At 36.9% G+C, this 15,842-nt stretch overlaps 1 protein-coding gene across 1 annotated transcript in view; it reads right to left on the bottom strand.

The window, feature by feature from the left end:
* Positions 1-2,665: 2,665 nt before the first annotated feature.
* TTC39B (tetratricopeptide repeat domain 39B) overlaps positions 2,666-15,842 on the bottom strand; it is a 76,905-nt gene continuing 63,728 nt past the window's right edge. Inside the window, exons 11-19 of the mRNA XM_087742310.1 lie at positions 15,647-15,714; positions 15,500-15,559; positions 15,028-15,189; positions 13,852-13,943; positions 13,416-13,536; positions 11,276-11,387; positions 7,571-7,688; positions 4,099-4,215; positions 2,666-3,056 (exon numbers count right to left, since the gene is read on the bottom strand). Coding sequence (XP_087598436.1) covers positions 2,960-3,056; positions 4,099-4,215; positions 7,571-7,688; positions 11,276-11,387; positions 13,416-13,536; positions 13,852-13,943; positions 15,028-15,189; positions 15,500-15,559; positions 15,647-15,714 — 947 coding nt within the window. The 3' untranslated portion in view covers positions 2,666-2,959. The remainder of the gene's footprint in view (positions 3,057-4,098; positions 4,216-7,570; positions 7,689-11,275; positions 11,388-13,415; positions 13,537-13,851; positions 13,944-15,027; positions 15,190-15,499; positions 15,560-15,646; positions 15,715-15,842) is intronic.

Here is a 15,842-nt window from a genome sequence, read left to right as displayed (position 1 = left end):
AAACTTTTAGCCACAAATCACTTAACTTAGACATAACATACTACGTAATACTGCATCAATGACGCATTGTGTCAGGGAGACATGTGCTTCTTCTGTAGCATTTGGAAGACAAAGCATCTCTATAGCTCTGCCGAGACATACCTTAAGTGCAGGGTTACAAATCACTCTCACACATTTGTATTTCCACTGTTAATAAGCTGGGAAAAAAATCCAGAATAAAGCTAAGAATTTTGATCGATTGGGCTTTCTAACAAACAAGTTTGGAACAGCAACACAGAGAAGGAGACAAGCTGTAAACAGTACTTATGCTGGGGACCTCAGGGCATCAAAACACTACAGAGGGCACTGCAAATTTGTGTTGATATGCCTGTTTTCTGCATGAGTGCAAAAAAGGATGATCCCAAAAGAGACAATGTGTAGCATACACAGGGTGTCAATATTGACTTTGGAAGGCCGAACTGAAGAAAACAAAGTGTTCTGTTACTTTCTGTGCAGCCAGTATCATTATCAATGAAAAAAGTAAACTGCTACATGACACTTAAACTTTCAGAAAGTCAGCTTCTAAGGAAGCTCATTGTTTACTTTTTGTTAGTTTTGATTTCTGTCCCAAATCACCCATAAAATACTAACCGTAAGACACTCGCCACAAAACCAAAATATCAGAGACTACTTCATGCTCCATCTTCAGAGTCTGTAGTCCCAGTTCTAACTCTTCTGCAGCGTGAATTACTATTTCAAACATAAATTATGAAAAGTTTTACCAGCAATTGTTTTCACTACCTTTCATGAGAAAAATGAAGCGGTCCCATTTGATTGCTACAATCCAATAATCAGATTAAACCAAACTAATCCTAAACTGAACATGTAAATACCCAAAGAGGTATTAAAAGTATTATCTGAAAATGTAATGTACAGAATTTTATTTTTCCTGCCTGCAGCTTATAATCAGATATGTATAAATAGGCAGGTAATTAGAGAAGTCAGTTGGTAGCATATGCTAATCTCTGTTGACAAAGAGACAAGTATTTTTTGTACTTTAGCTACAGTCAATCGAATAAATTTCAAAATAAGCATGCCACATTTTATCACTGATTCAATGTCTCGGGTATCTAAGCTTCAAACCTACATGTGTATCATTTGACACAATAATTTAGTTACATGTTTACAATAGGCACAAATCCAAACTAGTGAAGACAACACACTTTGGATCAGGGTTCCACTTTGAAAGACCTATTATGTTTATTTAGCTAATATTTTTAAACTCTTACTTCACCTGTAAGTATGCCACTGTATTACAGATTTATACGCAATTAAATGACTCATTTATAAAGTCATAGCAGAAAGCTGTGTTCTCAATCACCTGAGAAGAATAACTATAGCATTTACATTATATTGACTGTTTAATTAGAAACTTTCAGTTACTCATTTACTGAAGACACATTTTTCACCTTTATTTGTTGTTCTGTTTTTTTCTTGGGTGGGAGTTAAGGGTAGAGAATCACATACAGGAGCATAGTTACTATGAATTTACTACGCTGAAGTAAATATACTGGCATTAATAATATGGAAATGAGCAAGTTTTGCAATAATTAGTGAAAGAACAGTTATTGGGCGTATACTTCAATAAAAATCAAGTATATTCTTATAAATCAAGTATATTCTTGTTTTCAAGAACAGGCAAGCTAGCAGAATCTGCATATATACTTGGGAAACTCAGTTTGATACTGCTGTTCACATATTAACACAAAAAGAAAAATACATTCACTTATAAATGTATCTCAATTTTAGTACATATTTTTGGTAGAAATTAGAGAGTCATTATTAGAATATGCACATTTTCTTAACTCCAAGTTTAAAAATGGATTCACTTTTTGATGCACAATCAACTTGCATTAATGAGTTATTCCCCTTATTAGGAAAATAAATAAATTCTGCAAATTTTTGTTTATTTTGGTTGGAAACCAAGAACAGAGAACACCAACAAGGGGGTTAGTCTTCAAATATTAAAAGACTGCTTCAAAAAAGGAAGAAGAACAATCCTTTCTCCAGATCCATGACACGGAAGATGGGAAGCAATCAGTTTCAGTTGTGCCAAGAATTATTTGCAGTAGACATCAGGAAAAATTTCCCAGTCTTTTCCCACTGGGAAAGACATCCTGTGTAAGTTACAAAATCTCTCTCAGTGCAAGTTTGTTTTTTTTTAAAAAACAGGTTAAACAAGTCTGTCAGAAAGGACGTAACACTGTTCATTCTGCTTTATGGCAAGAATACAGAATACATGATCTCTTAATGTCCCTAGTAGCCCTCTTTTCTATGACTGAAAAATATCCCCTGTAATCACTTATTTTGAGTGAAACAGACCTGCAAAGATATTATACCTGTAGCCCTGCTTAACTTTACCTGACAGTGTAAAAATATTGCACTTCAGACAGGTTAATTTTGTTCCCAAAAATGAAATTAAGTCAAAGATGATGATTTTTTTTCCTCTGGAACATAAATTTCAGAATATGGTATGCCAAATGTGGGTAAGGTTATCTGCACGCATTGCATTTTTGTTCCAGAGGCAAAAAGGTCTCAAATGTACTGCAGAAAATCAAACATTAAAAAAATGCAGAAATTATCACCTGTTCCAATGAATAACCAGCACCTGTATTCATATAAAAAATAAAGTGTTTGCATTAAACTTTATTGCACCATCAACTTTTTAAAAATATCCCCGATTCAAGTCAAATATTAAATTATTTCTATCAAACAAAATATAAGGTCTCCTTTAAATATCAAGTAGATACAGTATATGGACTATACAGAAGACCACTAGTCTAAAGGAATGACATACATAAAATCAGAGATGACAGAAAACAATCATTAGGTTGTTTCTTTTCCATGATTAAAAAAAGATTGCAGAAAGATTGCGTAGGCTATTGTATGTATTGTATGCATGAAAAGCATCCCTCCTCATTCAAGGTGTTGAAGCAGGTGACACCTTCAAGCTGTCAAGTGCTGCATGAATTCTGAAGTGCAACCTGGACTCCATAGAGTATTCTTTGTAGTTGTTTCTGCAAACAATAAAGTTATTTTAAGAAAAACATTTTTGGCCTAGGTTGTTTCTACTTCATACATGCACTGAAGTTACCAGCCTTCATTCCTTCAACAGAGAACAGAGGTTGATACACAGATGAGTTATGAGACATTTAAAGCTACATCCACAAACTGAGCAAAGACTTTTACCAGTACTAACAATTAAATGTCCTGATAAACTGAATCCATGTCTTAGCATCTTTTCCACTTATTTTGAACCTTTCAACAGCCCTCCCAATTACTGAAGGTTGCTGTGAAAAGACAAGCTAGAAGACTACAGAAAAAAAACAGTTAGCTGAAAGTGTATGTTCAGCTTCAAAACACAACTCAGCCAGAGTAATAAAACACAGTGAAATCATATTATGTAATCCAAACAAACAAACAAGGCAAAAATCTACTATGTTTCCAAAAAAGGTTTTAGGATGTTTTTTCTGACTCACATTTACAACACTACATGACTGGTATACTTCTCTGTACACACAAGGGGCAAATTCCACCCCATACTACTATCTACAGAGGAAGCAAACACGTTGCTTTACAGTAGATTTAGCTCTCTACTGCTCTTCTGTGACAGGATGCGAAAGGAAAAAGGGAGGTGGTCAGAACAGTACTGGCTTTTAACCTAGTCCCACTAACACCTTTACTGCAGCAGATGCAAGTCCCCCAGCTGCTCTCTGGGACAGAGGTGGTATACGTCCTTTCTCTGGACTCCCCAGCTCCATCCCACACATGCAGTGGAGCCTCAGCATCTCTGAAGCCTAAACGAAAAGGAAACATTTTCCCTTCATACTGTGTCTTGTTTGATATTGTTTTCTCCACTGTGTCTGAAGGACAGAGTTTCTTGAGACTGTAAAATTCGACTATATTGGACAACTTTTCCAAGTCAAGAACACAGATTTATATTTACTTGTATTTTGCAAAGGGGCTGGCAGGAAGAAAAAACACATGCCTTCATTGCTAAAGTTACTCAGTTATTCTTAATCTACAGCCTGATAAAAAGAAAAAAAAAAATCCACTTACTTTGCAGTTTCTATGTATCTTATTGCTTTTTCTCTTTCATCCTGTTGTTTGTACAGAAGGCCCAACTCATACAGGGTGAACGGCACCAAATAATTATCATATTTTATTTGTTTCTCACTACAAAACCAGAAAAATACAGAAGTGGTTAATTACAACCTTTCCTCGAGTGACCAGTTAACTTTTAAATGCAATCACTGCCTGCAAAAGTACGTGGCCAGAGAAAACACTCTGGAAGCTTTTTTACTGGTTAACTCTGTGCACATTAATTATACCTGTAAAGAGTGGATATAAAATACTGCCAACATGACCTTCTAGGAGCAAAAATTTCTTTCCTACTTCCTATTTGTATTGTGGTATGTTACCCAAGCTACCATGAACACAATTCCAAGACTGGGACCCTATTGTGTGACTTACAGTTCAAAAAAACCCAGCCATCCAAAAAGATAACTTGAGATAAAAACAATGTTTATTAGATTAGGTATAATACAAGTACTTCTTTCCCATACACAGAATTGAGATCCCCTTACCCTAGTTTGCCTGAACACATCAGCAGAGAAGTAAGAAAATTCAACTTTTCCTCAATACAAGAAATTCTCAGAATCACTGTGGCTGGAAGGCACCTCTGGTGATCATCTAGTCCAATCCCTTGCTCAAAGCAAGGTCAACAGCTGCAACCTGTCCAGGACTGTGTCCACCTAGGTTTCAAGTATCTCCAAGGGTGGAGACTTTACAGTCTCTCTGGGCAACCTGTGCCAGTGTTTTACCAACTTGACAACAACAACAACAAAAACTCTTCATGTTTAAACACTGTTTCCTGTATTTCAGTTTGTGCCTATTACCTTTCATTCTGTCACTGGGCACCACTGAGCAGAGTTTGCCTCTCCCTGTGCCCCCCCCTCCCCCCCATCTTGTCTTCTCCAGGTCGAACACTCCCCGCTCTCTCAGCTTCTCCTGGTATGACCGATGCTTCAATCCTTTAATCATCTTTGTGGCCCTTTGTTAGACTTGTTCTAGTATGTCCATGTGTCCCTTACACCAGTGAGTCCAGGACTAGACACAGTACTCCAGACGTGGCCTCACCAGTGCTGAGAGGGGAGGAAGGATCACCTCCCTCAACTTGCTGATGACACTCTTCCTAATGCAACTCAGGACACTGTTGGCCACCTTTGTTGCAAAGGCACATTGCTGACTCACTGTCAACTTAGGGCTGACCAGGATGCCCAGGATCCCCAGGATTTTCGGACAAGATGCCCTCCAGCCAGTCACAGCCCCCAGCCTGTGCTGGTGCATGGCGTTATTCCTCACCAGGGGCAGGGATTGCCACTTCCCTTTGTTGAACTTCATGTGGTTGCTGCCAGACCATTTCTCCAGCCCATCCGGGTTGCTCTGAAGGGCAGCGCACCCATCTGGCTTATCAACCACTCCTCCCACTTTGTATCAGCCGCACATTTGCTGAGGTTGCATTCTGTCCCATCATCCAGGTCCTTCATGAAGATATTAAAAATTACTGGCCCCAGCATCGAACTATGCATTATTCTACTGGTGACTGGCCTCCAGCTGACTTCATGCTGCTGATCACAGCCTTCTGAACCCAGCAGTTTGGCTGGTTTTCAAAACACCTCACTACCCACTTACTTAGTTGAGACTTCATTGGTTTGTCTGGGATGATATCATGGGAGATAGTGTCAAAAACCTTTCTAAACTCAAGATAAAGAGCATCCACTGCTGTGCCCTCATCTACTGAGCCAGTCATCTCATTGTAGAAGACTATAAGGATGGTTAAGCATGATTTCCCCTTCATAAATCCACACTGACTACTCCTGATCACCTTCATGCTTTTGGAAATGGTTTCCAGAATTGTTTACTCCACCTTTCCAGGGACTGATGAGAAGCTGACTGGCCTGCAGTTTCCCAGATTCTCCTTCTTGCCTTTCTTAAAGACAGGGGTAACATTTTCTTTCCTCTGGTCCTCAGGAACTTCCCCTAATTGCTATGACCGTTCAAAGATAATGGAGTGTCACAATGACATTGGCCAGCTCCCTCAGCACTCATGGATATGTGCCAATGTCCTATGTACTTAGGCAGGTCCAGCTGCCATGGTCAAATGTATGTCTAGTCCGTTCGCACTTTTCCTGACCTGACCCTCCTCTATCAATGATAATTCTTGCTTGTTCCAGACTTTCCCACAGGTTTCATGGATCTGAAACTCCTGAAAGCTGATCTTGTCACTACAGAATGAGGTAACGAAGGCATCGCATATCTTGGCCTTTCCTGTGTCTTTTACAATCAAAACCTTAATTCTTACCTGCATAGAATAACATCAACCAGTATCGCAGAACAAAGTTTGCAACAAGCACTGGAAAAGCTCTCAACACTTTGAGACCAATATTTCTAAAGAGGCACCTCATCCACCATGACAAGCCTTGATGCACAGAAAGTGTGTCTTAAAGCATGGAGACTGCTTATGTGATAAACAGTCTTCATGTACCGTAGCAGCCCAAGAAATGTAGAGTAAAGCCGACCAGAATGTAGATATTTAATTTAGCAGAAAACTTCTCCTCCTCCCCATGCAAAACATCTGCTTTATGAAGAAGTCTTGTCTGAAGATTTTTGAGATGTCTCAGCTCTAAAAGCCTCCACTGTGTCAATGACCTTTGGAGCAAGATTTTCAGAAACAGCATTCCTTTAACTTTTAACCAATCAAAACCCACGCCCTGTAACTTGCAAAGTGTTTGACTAAACTCACTTGGGATCTGGTAAGAAATGGTAAGAGAAGGGGAGATGGCAAGAAAATGATAACAAGCAATAGAATGATCTGTAACAACTTCTCCTTAAATATTAATTTTTCTAAATTATTTATTAGAAAAATTGCATGTGTAAAACCTGTTTTTTCAGTCTAATTACTCTACAAATTCTAAAAAGTTTACAACCACAATCAGTACATGACTCAATGTTACATAAAGAAAAGTTATTACAATAGATATGGATGTGACACCTAAAATATTTGATAAATCCGTAACACAGGAAACTCAAGTTTTCAACTGAAACAACTAAAACCAACAACAATTTCTCATCTACAGAGAGAAGCATTAACTACTGAAGTACTAAATCCTGGAAAAAAACAACCAGGAAATCAATGAAAATTATCTTTACTTACATTGATAGTTCCGCAAACACAAAAATACTAATTCCAAATGTATTCAGATATGTGTGTTACCCATCAGTTCGATTTATTTCATCTAACACACCAAATTTATATAAAGCTATATAATGTTAAATTGCTATAGGAAAATACTAGCAAAGTTTTGTGGTTCTCCAGCTGCTTCCAGAAGTATTTTAATTCCAACTCCTTAACAGGACATTGAAGTTTAATTAATCAAACTTCTAACATGACAGCTTCTATAGGAGTACTGAGAAATTTCCCCAAAGCTACAAAATATAAAGGTTAAAAGTCTGTTTATCTTAGTTTTACCTTTGTATTACGTTACTGAAACACAGTTCAGCTTGCATGAGTCTTCCCAAGTGTTTCAGGCAGAGGCCCTTCAGTAACTGCAACAGGCACATATCATCCATATAGTATTCACTGTGATCTAAAAGTAAAAGCGAGATACGTGAAACAATCTGAAGACATCATGAAAAGGAAAATTAGATTTTTCAGTAGTGGAAAACGTATTCAGACTCAGGACCTTGCTTCTCAGATTTTACACCTCAAAACATACATAACCTTCAGGCACAATTTTAAATACTGTCTACTAAAGAAGATGTTTGCATAACATCTGTATCTTTCTCTTTAAAGATACGGGCTAAGAAGAAATAAGAAGAAACCGAAACCTCCAGATAGTCCCCAGTCTTCTGTATCTGAAGTCAGTTCAAAGCAGGCATAAACTGGCATCAGTTAAAGATCTCTGTACTTGTACCGTCTAAAACAGGAAGCAAAAACTACAGTGACACTGAAACCTCCTGTCCTTTGCACTACATTACCTTAATAGCTTCCCCTGTTGCAGAGCACTGGCAGACCTCCAGTAGCACCAGTAACATGAAAAATGCAAGAACACACCAGAACTCTGTCCTGCAGAACCTTTTGGAAGCATTATTTGGCAGTACAAATTCAGGAAACCATGTTTATTAGTATTCCCATCATCTCCAACCATTAAGAAGCTTCACTAGTAGTGTATAACATTTGGAAAATTGAAGAAAGTTTAATGTTCAATAGGACTAAAAATATCAGACGAAAGAGCTTTTGTGAAGTGATTCAGAAATACAACCTTAATGAGTGTGGTCCTTTTTTGTTGCCTTGGTTTATAGCATTTGCTGGGTGCAGGGAAGGAAAAGAAAGGAAAGAAAACACATATGGATAGACAGATGGTTGCACATACATTAACGATTCAGGAAGCAAAACACTCTCCCTTCAGATCATGTTGTTTACAACTAATTACCAGCTCTCTAAGGACACGTTAATTTTTTTCCTAATAGTCTGCCAAAAAAAAATCCTACGTAAATATCTGAAACATGCAAGACCAAAGCATCTTAGGATTCAGTGAAGTGCTTTGCCACTCCATTCATGCTTATTTCTGTCTGTGTTTAAACCCAGAAAGTCTCGATAGATAGTAACTGACAGACTGCGCTTTTAGTGACAGGCAGAAGCACAGTGGGTGAGTATTTTGCATTCCCTCTAGCCTGTTTTGCTAGACTAAGGTACTGGATTCATGTGACTGTCTCCTAAAGGACTCATTCATTGAAATTACTGGGGGCAAGCACTGATGTCAGTAAAAGCTTGCCAGTCTTTAACAACTTAAACTAGTATCTCCCTGGTACTTCCCCCAGGAAGAAAAGCTATTATGCCAAAACACTGACAGTAAATGACAGTAAATGCATAGACCAATTAAATACAGACAACCTTGCAATAAATGTGGGACAACCATCTTCCTGCAGTCCTCTGTACCAGAGGAAATATCATTATCAGGATTATAAAATACACAAGAAATGAATTTTTCTTGAAGTTACAAATTCCTCTTTTATATCTTGGACATGACACAACTGTGGAAAAATAAGATTTCCAGAAATCCTGGGGAAAAAAAAAAAAATTCTAATGTCTTTCAGTTGTTCCTTCTACCATCTCTATTTTCAGCTCTATACAACATAAAATCACTTTCAATCCTTGACAGATTCTTTGCTGTGCCTGTTCACTCCAAGCGAATGAAGTATCAACAGCTGCCTCTAAGAAGCCTCAATCCCTAAATGACCTTTGTGTATAATTAACACACTTTTTACAGCACCTTAGCAGTCCTTTAAAGCTATCTAGTGCCGACAACTGTCTCTTAAAATAATATTGTATCCTTGCCACACTCTGCTAATAGCCTTAATCACTTTCTTTGGGTCTCAATTCAGCAGCAATTCTGGTAATCAGAGTCTTTATCTTGTCTGAGTCCCTATCTTTAAAAGCAAATCAGGCTCACAGATGCAAAGTCCAGAAGGACAAGAGGAAACGGCCTCAAGCTGCACCAGGGGAAGTTTAGGTTGGATATTAGGAAAAACTTCTTCACCGAAAGGGTAGTCAGGCATTGGAACAGGCTGCCCAGGGAAGTGGTTGAGTCTCCATCCCTGGAGGTATTTAAAAGAAGGGTAGATGTGGTGCTTGAGGACATGATTTAGTGGTGGACTTGGCAGTGCTAGGTTAACGGTTGGACTCGATGATCTTAAGGGTCTTCTCCAACCTTAATGATTCTATGATTCCATGATTCTAAAGAAATCTACATTTGACTGCAGTTATTACTAAAAAAGATACAGAAAGCATAAAAAAACCAAATATGCTTGCTTCTAGATTACATCCTATTTGTAAACTGCATATTTCCATAAGAAAAACATATTGTTCTGTTCCTTTTATTTTGGTACCTTGTGCATCTCTGCTTAGGAATTTGACAGGAAATTTACTTCACTGTTACAACTGATTAGCACTTACAGTACAAGCCTTTCTATGATACAGCACTGGATTCCCAATAGCTTCTGCCAGAACCCTCTGCGCAGAACTCATGAGAACATTACTTTATTTGCAGATGTCTTGCATATTGCTACATTTTGGTTTTAATATGACGACTAAAAAAGGAAGAACGCTTGAGATTTAAGGGGCACACTACTCATTCTGCAGAAATGTGAAGAACAGCATAAAAAAAATTAAGGGACCCAATTCAGTCTTGGCCTTGCAGGTTACTCTCATTTAGTTTATTAGACCATTCAGATTTCACCACTATGCATTTTTTGTATGCCCTTGTATAACCTCTGATGCATCATCTCAATTTATATGGATATCATAATTAGATACACTTTTATATTTCATAATTAAAGCTTTAATCATGTGGCAAAACTATTTTTTGCTAAATTGTTGATAAGTGTGGTTAAAATCTGAGTTCAATAGAAATTATTTTTAGTGAATTACAAAGATAACATTTATTTATTCTAGAAGAACTCAAATGAGAAGTCTACTGAGAAGTTCACAAGATGGATGACAGCATCCACCTGATAAAATCTGATAAAGCCAGGTACTTCTGGAGTAAACCAGTAACAACGATGGAACTTAAGTTCCTTTAGGATTAAGTTATGGACTGATTCTCTAAACATTACCCTGAACATCTATGCTTCAAATAGATCAAGATCTAAAACCATGGTCAAAGTTTATTTGTTAAAAATGTTTTATTTGCCAACTAGCAAACATGTTTTATTTTGCCAGAAAGTAAAAAACCAAACAGACTCATGCACAGTACTTCATTATTTCCTTTAAACTTAGTCATATTCTGCTCAGTATGTGTCCTCTATAGTAAAGTTGAAGTGTGGTGTAAACTTGTTTAGAAAAAGTATTTTTTCAGACATTTAAGAAATTAGCAGATTACGCACCAAGAATGCTCTCAGAGACTGGAACGTCTTAGTAAAAATCAGTTAGTTCTGTAACTAATAACCTCACATCCTTGAGTTTTCTGCATTCTTCTGCAGCATCAATCAAGCTGGATAAAACATACTGAAAAACCACTGCTAACCTTCATGCAGCTCCAAAATTTCCACGCTCAGATTTAATAGCACATTGCCTGAGCCAACACTTACTTCACAGAACATGCGTAGACAGAAGCAAAGACAAATGTCTCCAGTTCTTACCAGCTTATTAATTCCATCTTAACTGATCACTTACTAGTTTCATTCTGTAGAGCCATTTCTTCTTTTTCAATTGTTACCAGTAAGTTTTCAGTGACATCTGCCCTTTTGCCCACAACTGTAAAGCCATTCCAGACATACATCATTTCCTGACAAAAAAATAAAACAAGACAAACTCATGGAATTGCATAAATATTTAACTAAAGAGTGTCCCTTGGAAGGCTGTTATGGAACATTTTGAGTACATAAAAATACTGCCTACAAAAACTTGTTTTAAACAATAAGTTTTCAAAGCCAAAACACTCACTGTTGAGAAGCCCATGAATAAAAGTATCTATCTGTACAACTTCAAGTAACCACCCACAATGAGTACGGAACATTCTGTCAGTTACACGGAAGTTTACAAAGAAAATCACGTTTGCCTTAATAATCATTTAATTAAAGTTGCATAAGAGTATGCATATGGGAGGCAAAATGACATTGAATGCATGTGGGCGAAGTTAACCTGGGTTTCTAAGTTTTGAATGTTTGTACACCTTTTTAATGGATTCCATCATGTATTTTCAGAGATCTTTAAAAACGAAACTGAACATATTTTATCACGTGATCATTTACCATCACCCATGTAACACATCAGCAAAACTGGGTATTTTATGTTGAACTTGTGGCCTCTGCCATATGAACTAAAGAAGCAGCTGAAAATAGTTACTTTCTACAGGATTATAGATAAATTTGTGTGTGCATTTGTGGGTGTGCGCATGTATATACAGTATACATATACATGCATGCACCCAAACATAATCTATAGGCTGTTACCTTCCATATGGAGCAACACTGGAAGTAGATAAAACTTTCTGGATAAAAATGTCGTTCCAGTACACACATTCAACACATGCTTCCAATATAATTCCTACAAAACCTTATTTTTAAAAAAAATCAAAGCAAATCCTGGCACAAAGTGTCCCAGATGCTTCAGTACAATAGTAAGCAATATGCTTGTTTCAATGCACTACATATGACCACTTGTAACACATGAAGAGAATGAGAGAATACACATACAGAGTTAATGCTACCCAATATGAAACTTTACTGAGATCTTTACTCAATGATCGCAAACACTAGAGTATCATTTGTTCTACTGTATTTGAATTGTAATTACACCTCTGAAATATGAAGCCTGATATCATTCTGAAGCTGATACAATACACTGTTGAAATATTTCCACTTATATTTGTGCTGTAACTGTGGGTTTTCAGATGGAGAAAAAAACCTGGTTCTATCAAAGTCTGAAATAGTGTTATTGACACTATCAGCTACATTATGCTAGATTTCTTTCAATTCTGTAGTCCTGTCTAATTTATGCTTACTGCAGTAACACCATACACTATGTTTATATACTCACAACTGAACAGCATTGGGCTGTACAAGCCCAAGACAACTTTATTACTTCAGTCTTTACATGTAATTGAGTACACAATGAATTTTAAAACTGATGGGATTAATTTACTTTGGACTCCTCTTTCTATATCAATGAGTTTTAACATAAAAAATTCCTTCTCAAATTATGCTTTTCATCTTCAGCTGTTGCTAAATTATCCATGTACAAAAATTTTAGCATACACATATGCAAAGTATCATTGCTGTGCACACATAAACAGACTGCACTACTAATGCCTCTGAAGTTAAAAGTATAGGAAATTAGAATAGCATTAGTAAAGTATCATTATCTTCTGCACATTTTACTCAGACTCAATATAAGAAAAAAACAAAACAAACCAAACCACTCTTCACTGGTGCAGAAGTACTCCTTAACTTCCTAATGAGTCTGGAAGACAAGAACTGAAATACTGCCAAACTAAAGAACATGAACACATATGCTAGAAACCCATGCACATTTCTAGCTGAAAGGTGACTTTCAGCCTCCTGTAGCAACAGCAATCATTCTCTGTGTGTTTGAACTTTCATGTGAAAAATCTGGCTCTGGTTTTGGACTGCTAGTAGTTGGTAGCATGATCCAGCCTCTAGCACATTTCACAAAAATCCCATTGCATGAATGCAATAATTCTTATAAAAATGCAGACATATACTACCAGATAATATTATTCTTTCTGTGTATAATGAATTACACTTTTTTTTTTTCCTTTTGAAAAGGACAACAAGAAAGCAAGCATTAATACCAAGGCGGGTAATATCAGCTTCACTGGTTGAGGACTTGCATAGCGTCGAGCTTTCCTTACTGCAAACTTCTCAGTTGGGATAGATTTTCCTGCAATTCTCTGTTTTAGGCCTTCCACTTGTCTACAAGGAGGGAAAATGGAAAACAAAAGTTGCTTTATGTAATTTTTATTTCATCTTATTTCATTTAGTAAGATTTGGTGTTCGCCTCTTAGATACAACATCTTAAATGGTTTTGCACCACTTAGACCGCAGTTGTTGGAAATATGTTTGTTGATAAATGTAGCACTTCAAATATTCTGATGCTAAAAGCAAAGATTAAAACTGAAAAGTTGATGGTTATAAGTAGGAAGTAAGTCACACAAGAAAGATACTCAATTCAAAAACTTTTATATGGGGGAAAAAGACTGCACATCTAGTTGCTTTATAAATGTTTACCTGAATAAAGACACAATGTCCTCACCAGTCCTTTTCAAATCATCCTCTGGAAGCATACATAGAATTGCTGCCTTCTGGAATACGTATATTGCCTATGTCAAAAAGAAACAGCAACATATTACCACATCTGATTTGCTGTGCTCAGTCAATACACTAAGGAATCAAATCTCCCACCCCACTTGCTGCAGCAAACTGTTTCCAGTAATTCCCACACAGGTGGAACTATAGAATTTTAGCATTTCCTTTGTCACATAATTTATGCTATAATTTTATTTTCAATATATTTATTAATATTCTAAATAAGTTAGTCAGAATGCTAAAGGTGTCTCCTGCAAAAAACAGGACAATTTATTATGCAAATCACTGTTAAAGAGATGAGGTTAAATGACATAACTATTCTAAACTCCATTACTGTTGTTATATGATCTGTTACATGTACAGACATGCCTGAAAAAAAGAAGAAAATATCTGAGTACTGATTCAAGGGAAGTTCAATAACTGGACTTTGGAGAGGAAAAAAAGAAACATCCATAATTCTATTCAAGATATTTGAACTTAACGTTGAATTTAGTATTCTCTTCCTCTCTTGTCAAGAATTGGATGTATCCTCTTTTCTACTACACATAATAAAACAGTAACCTAGAAAGGAACAGACAAAAATGATGTATCAAAAATTACTTGCACATTGTGCTTGGTTCATACTTTGAGGAATATTTTTACAAGAAAAGGTAGATACCCCAACTTTTCTCATGAGACCCTGTCTCCAGCAGCCTTCTCATTTCACGTCGCAAAGCATCTGCTGAGTAGGCGTGCTCTCGTCTGTTTATAATTAACTAACAAACACAGTTTCTTCAGCCAAGTTTTATTAATGAGTGTTAGAACTTGACTTGAGATGCAAGTTAACAGTTTTCCTCTCTCTCTTCTTTCTCACAACTCTGCTAAGTACCTCTGTTTTTAGAGGGGCTGAAGCATTGTTAGTTATGGCTCTGGTGCTTCAGAATGTGAAATAAAAATTCCTCCTTAACCACCCAGTTAAACCTACTGTTTTGGTGCCATTGTGCCTTTGCTTATGGGTTTCAGAAGAAAGCAGAAATTACACTTATTGTGTGAACTGAAATGCAAATTTAACTGGAGAGGTTACTGGTATATCATAAAAGTGTCCACCTGCCCATTTACCTTAGACCACCTGCTCTCTTTGCTGAGCAGGTCTGCATACTGATATGCTTGAAGCCAGTTCTGCTGGAAGATACAGCACCACATCAGCTCCCAGTAACAGAGATGATGAATCTGTTTCCACTCTTGCTGGGCTGCTATGCATTCTTGGAACCTCAACTGCGCCTACGATGTAGTTAAGTAAGAATGATGAAAATAGGCTCAATTACAGCTCCACATGAGAGCCATGTCTAATTACAGAGCAAATTCTTTCCTAGCACCCAAGTGGAGAACACCTGACTAGTAAAATGAGATAAACTTCCCTTTCAGTCTCACTTAAAGAGAGAGATGGAATCAATATTGACACTGAACATGAACAGGGATAAGAGCACAATTATCAGTCCAACTAAAATAAGTTACTTAAATGAAACAGATATTTTTTCCCCAAGTTCAACACTGAACAAATAGAAACCTTAAAAAGAAAAAATTGGTTTACCTTTTCAAAATTTCCTTTCAGTGTATCTATTCTGGCAGCATAAAATAGAATAATGGAACCCTTGAAAGGAGATGAGAAAAATACCCAGTTACTATTTTAAGCTTAGGGAACTACATTGCTGTTACAAAATTTATTGAGAATACACACATTTGGAAATTTCTGGAGGTAGGGTTTGAGAAGACTGTCTGCTTCCTGAAGGTTGGCTTCCCCTGTACCTAGAAAATATAACAAACCAGCCTCAATGTACTTAAAAAAACAAATTTCATAGATTAAGATTTTGGTTGCCAAATCATATTATAGCTTGAATAGATTAACGGATGACTGCTTTTATACAAAAGCAGAA

The sequence above is a fragment of the Nipponia nippon genome, unplaced genomic scaffold, assembly GCF_047370975.1.
Source record: "Nipponia nippon isolate SJK-2023a ecotype South Korea unplaced genomic scaffold, ASM4737097v1 scaffold_8, whole genome shotgun sequence".
Lineage (NCBI taxonomy): Eukaryota > Metazoa > Chordata > Aves > Pelecaniformes > Threskiornithidae > Nipponia > Nipponia nippon.
This window is presented reverse-complemented; position numbering and strand designations above follow the sequence as displayed.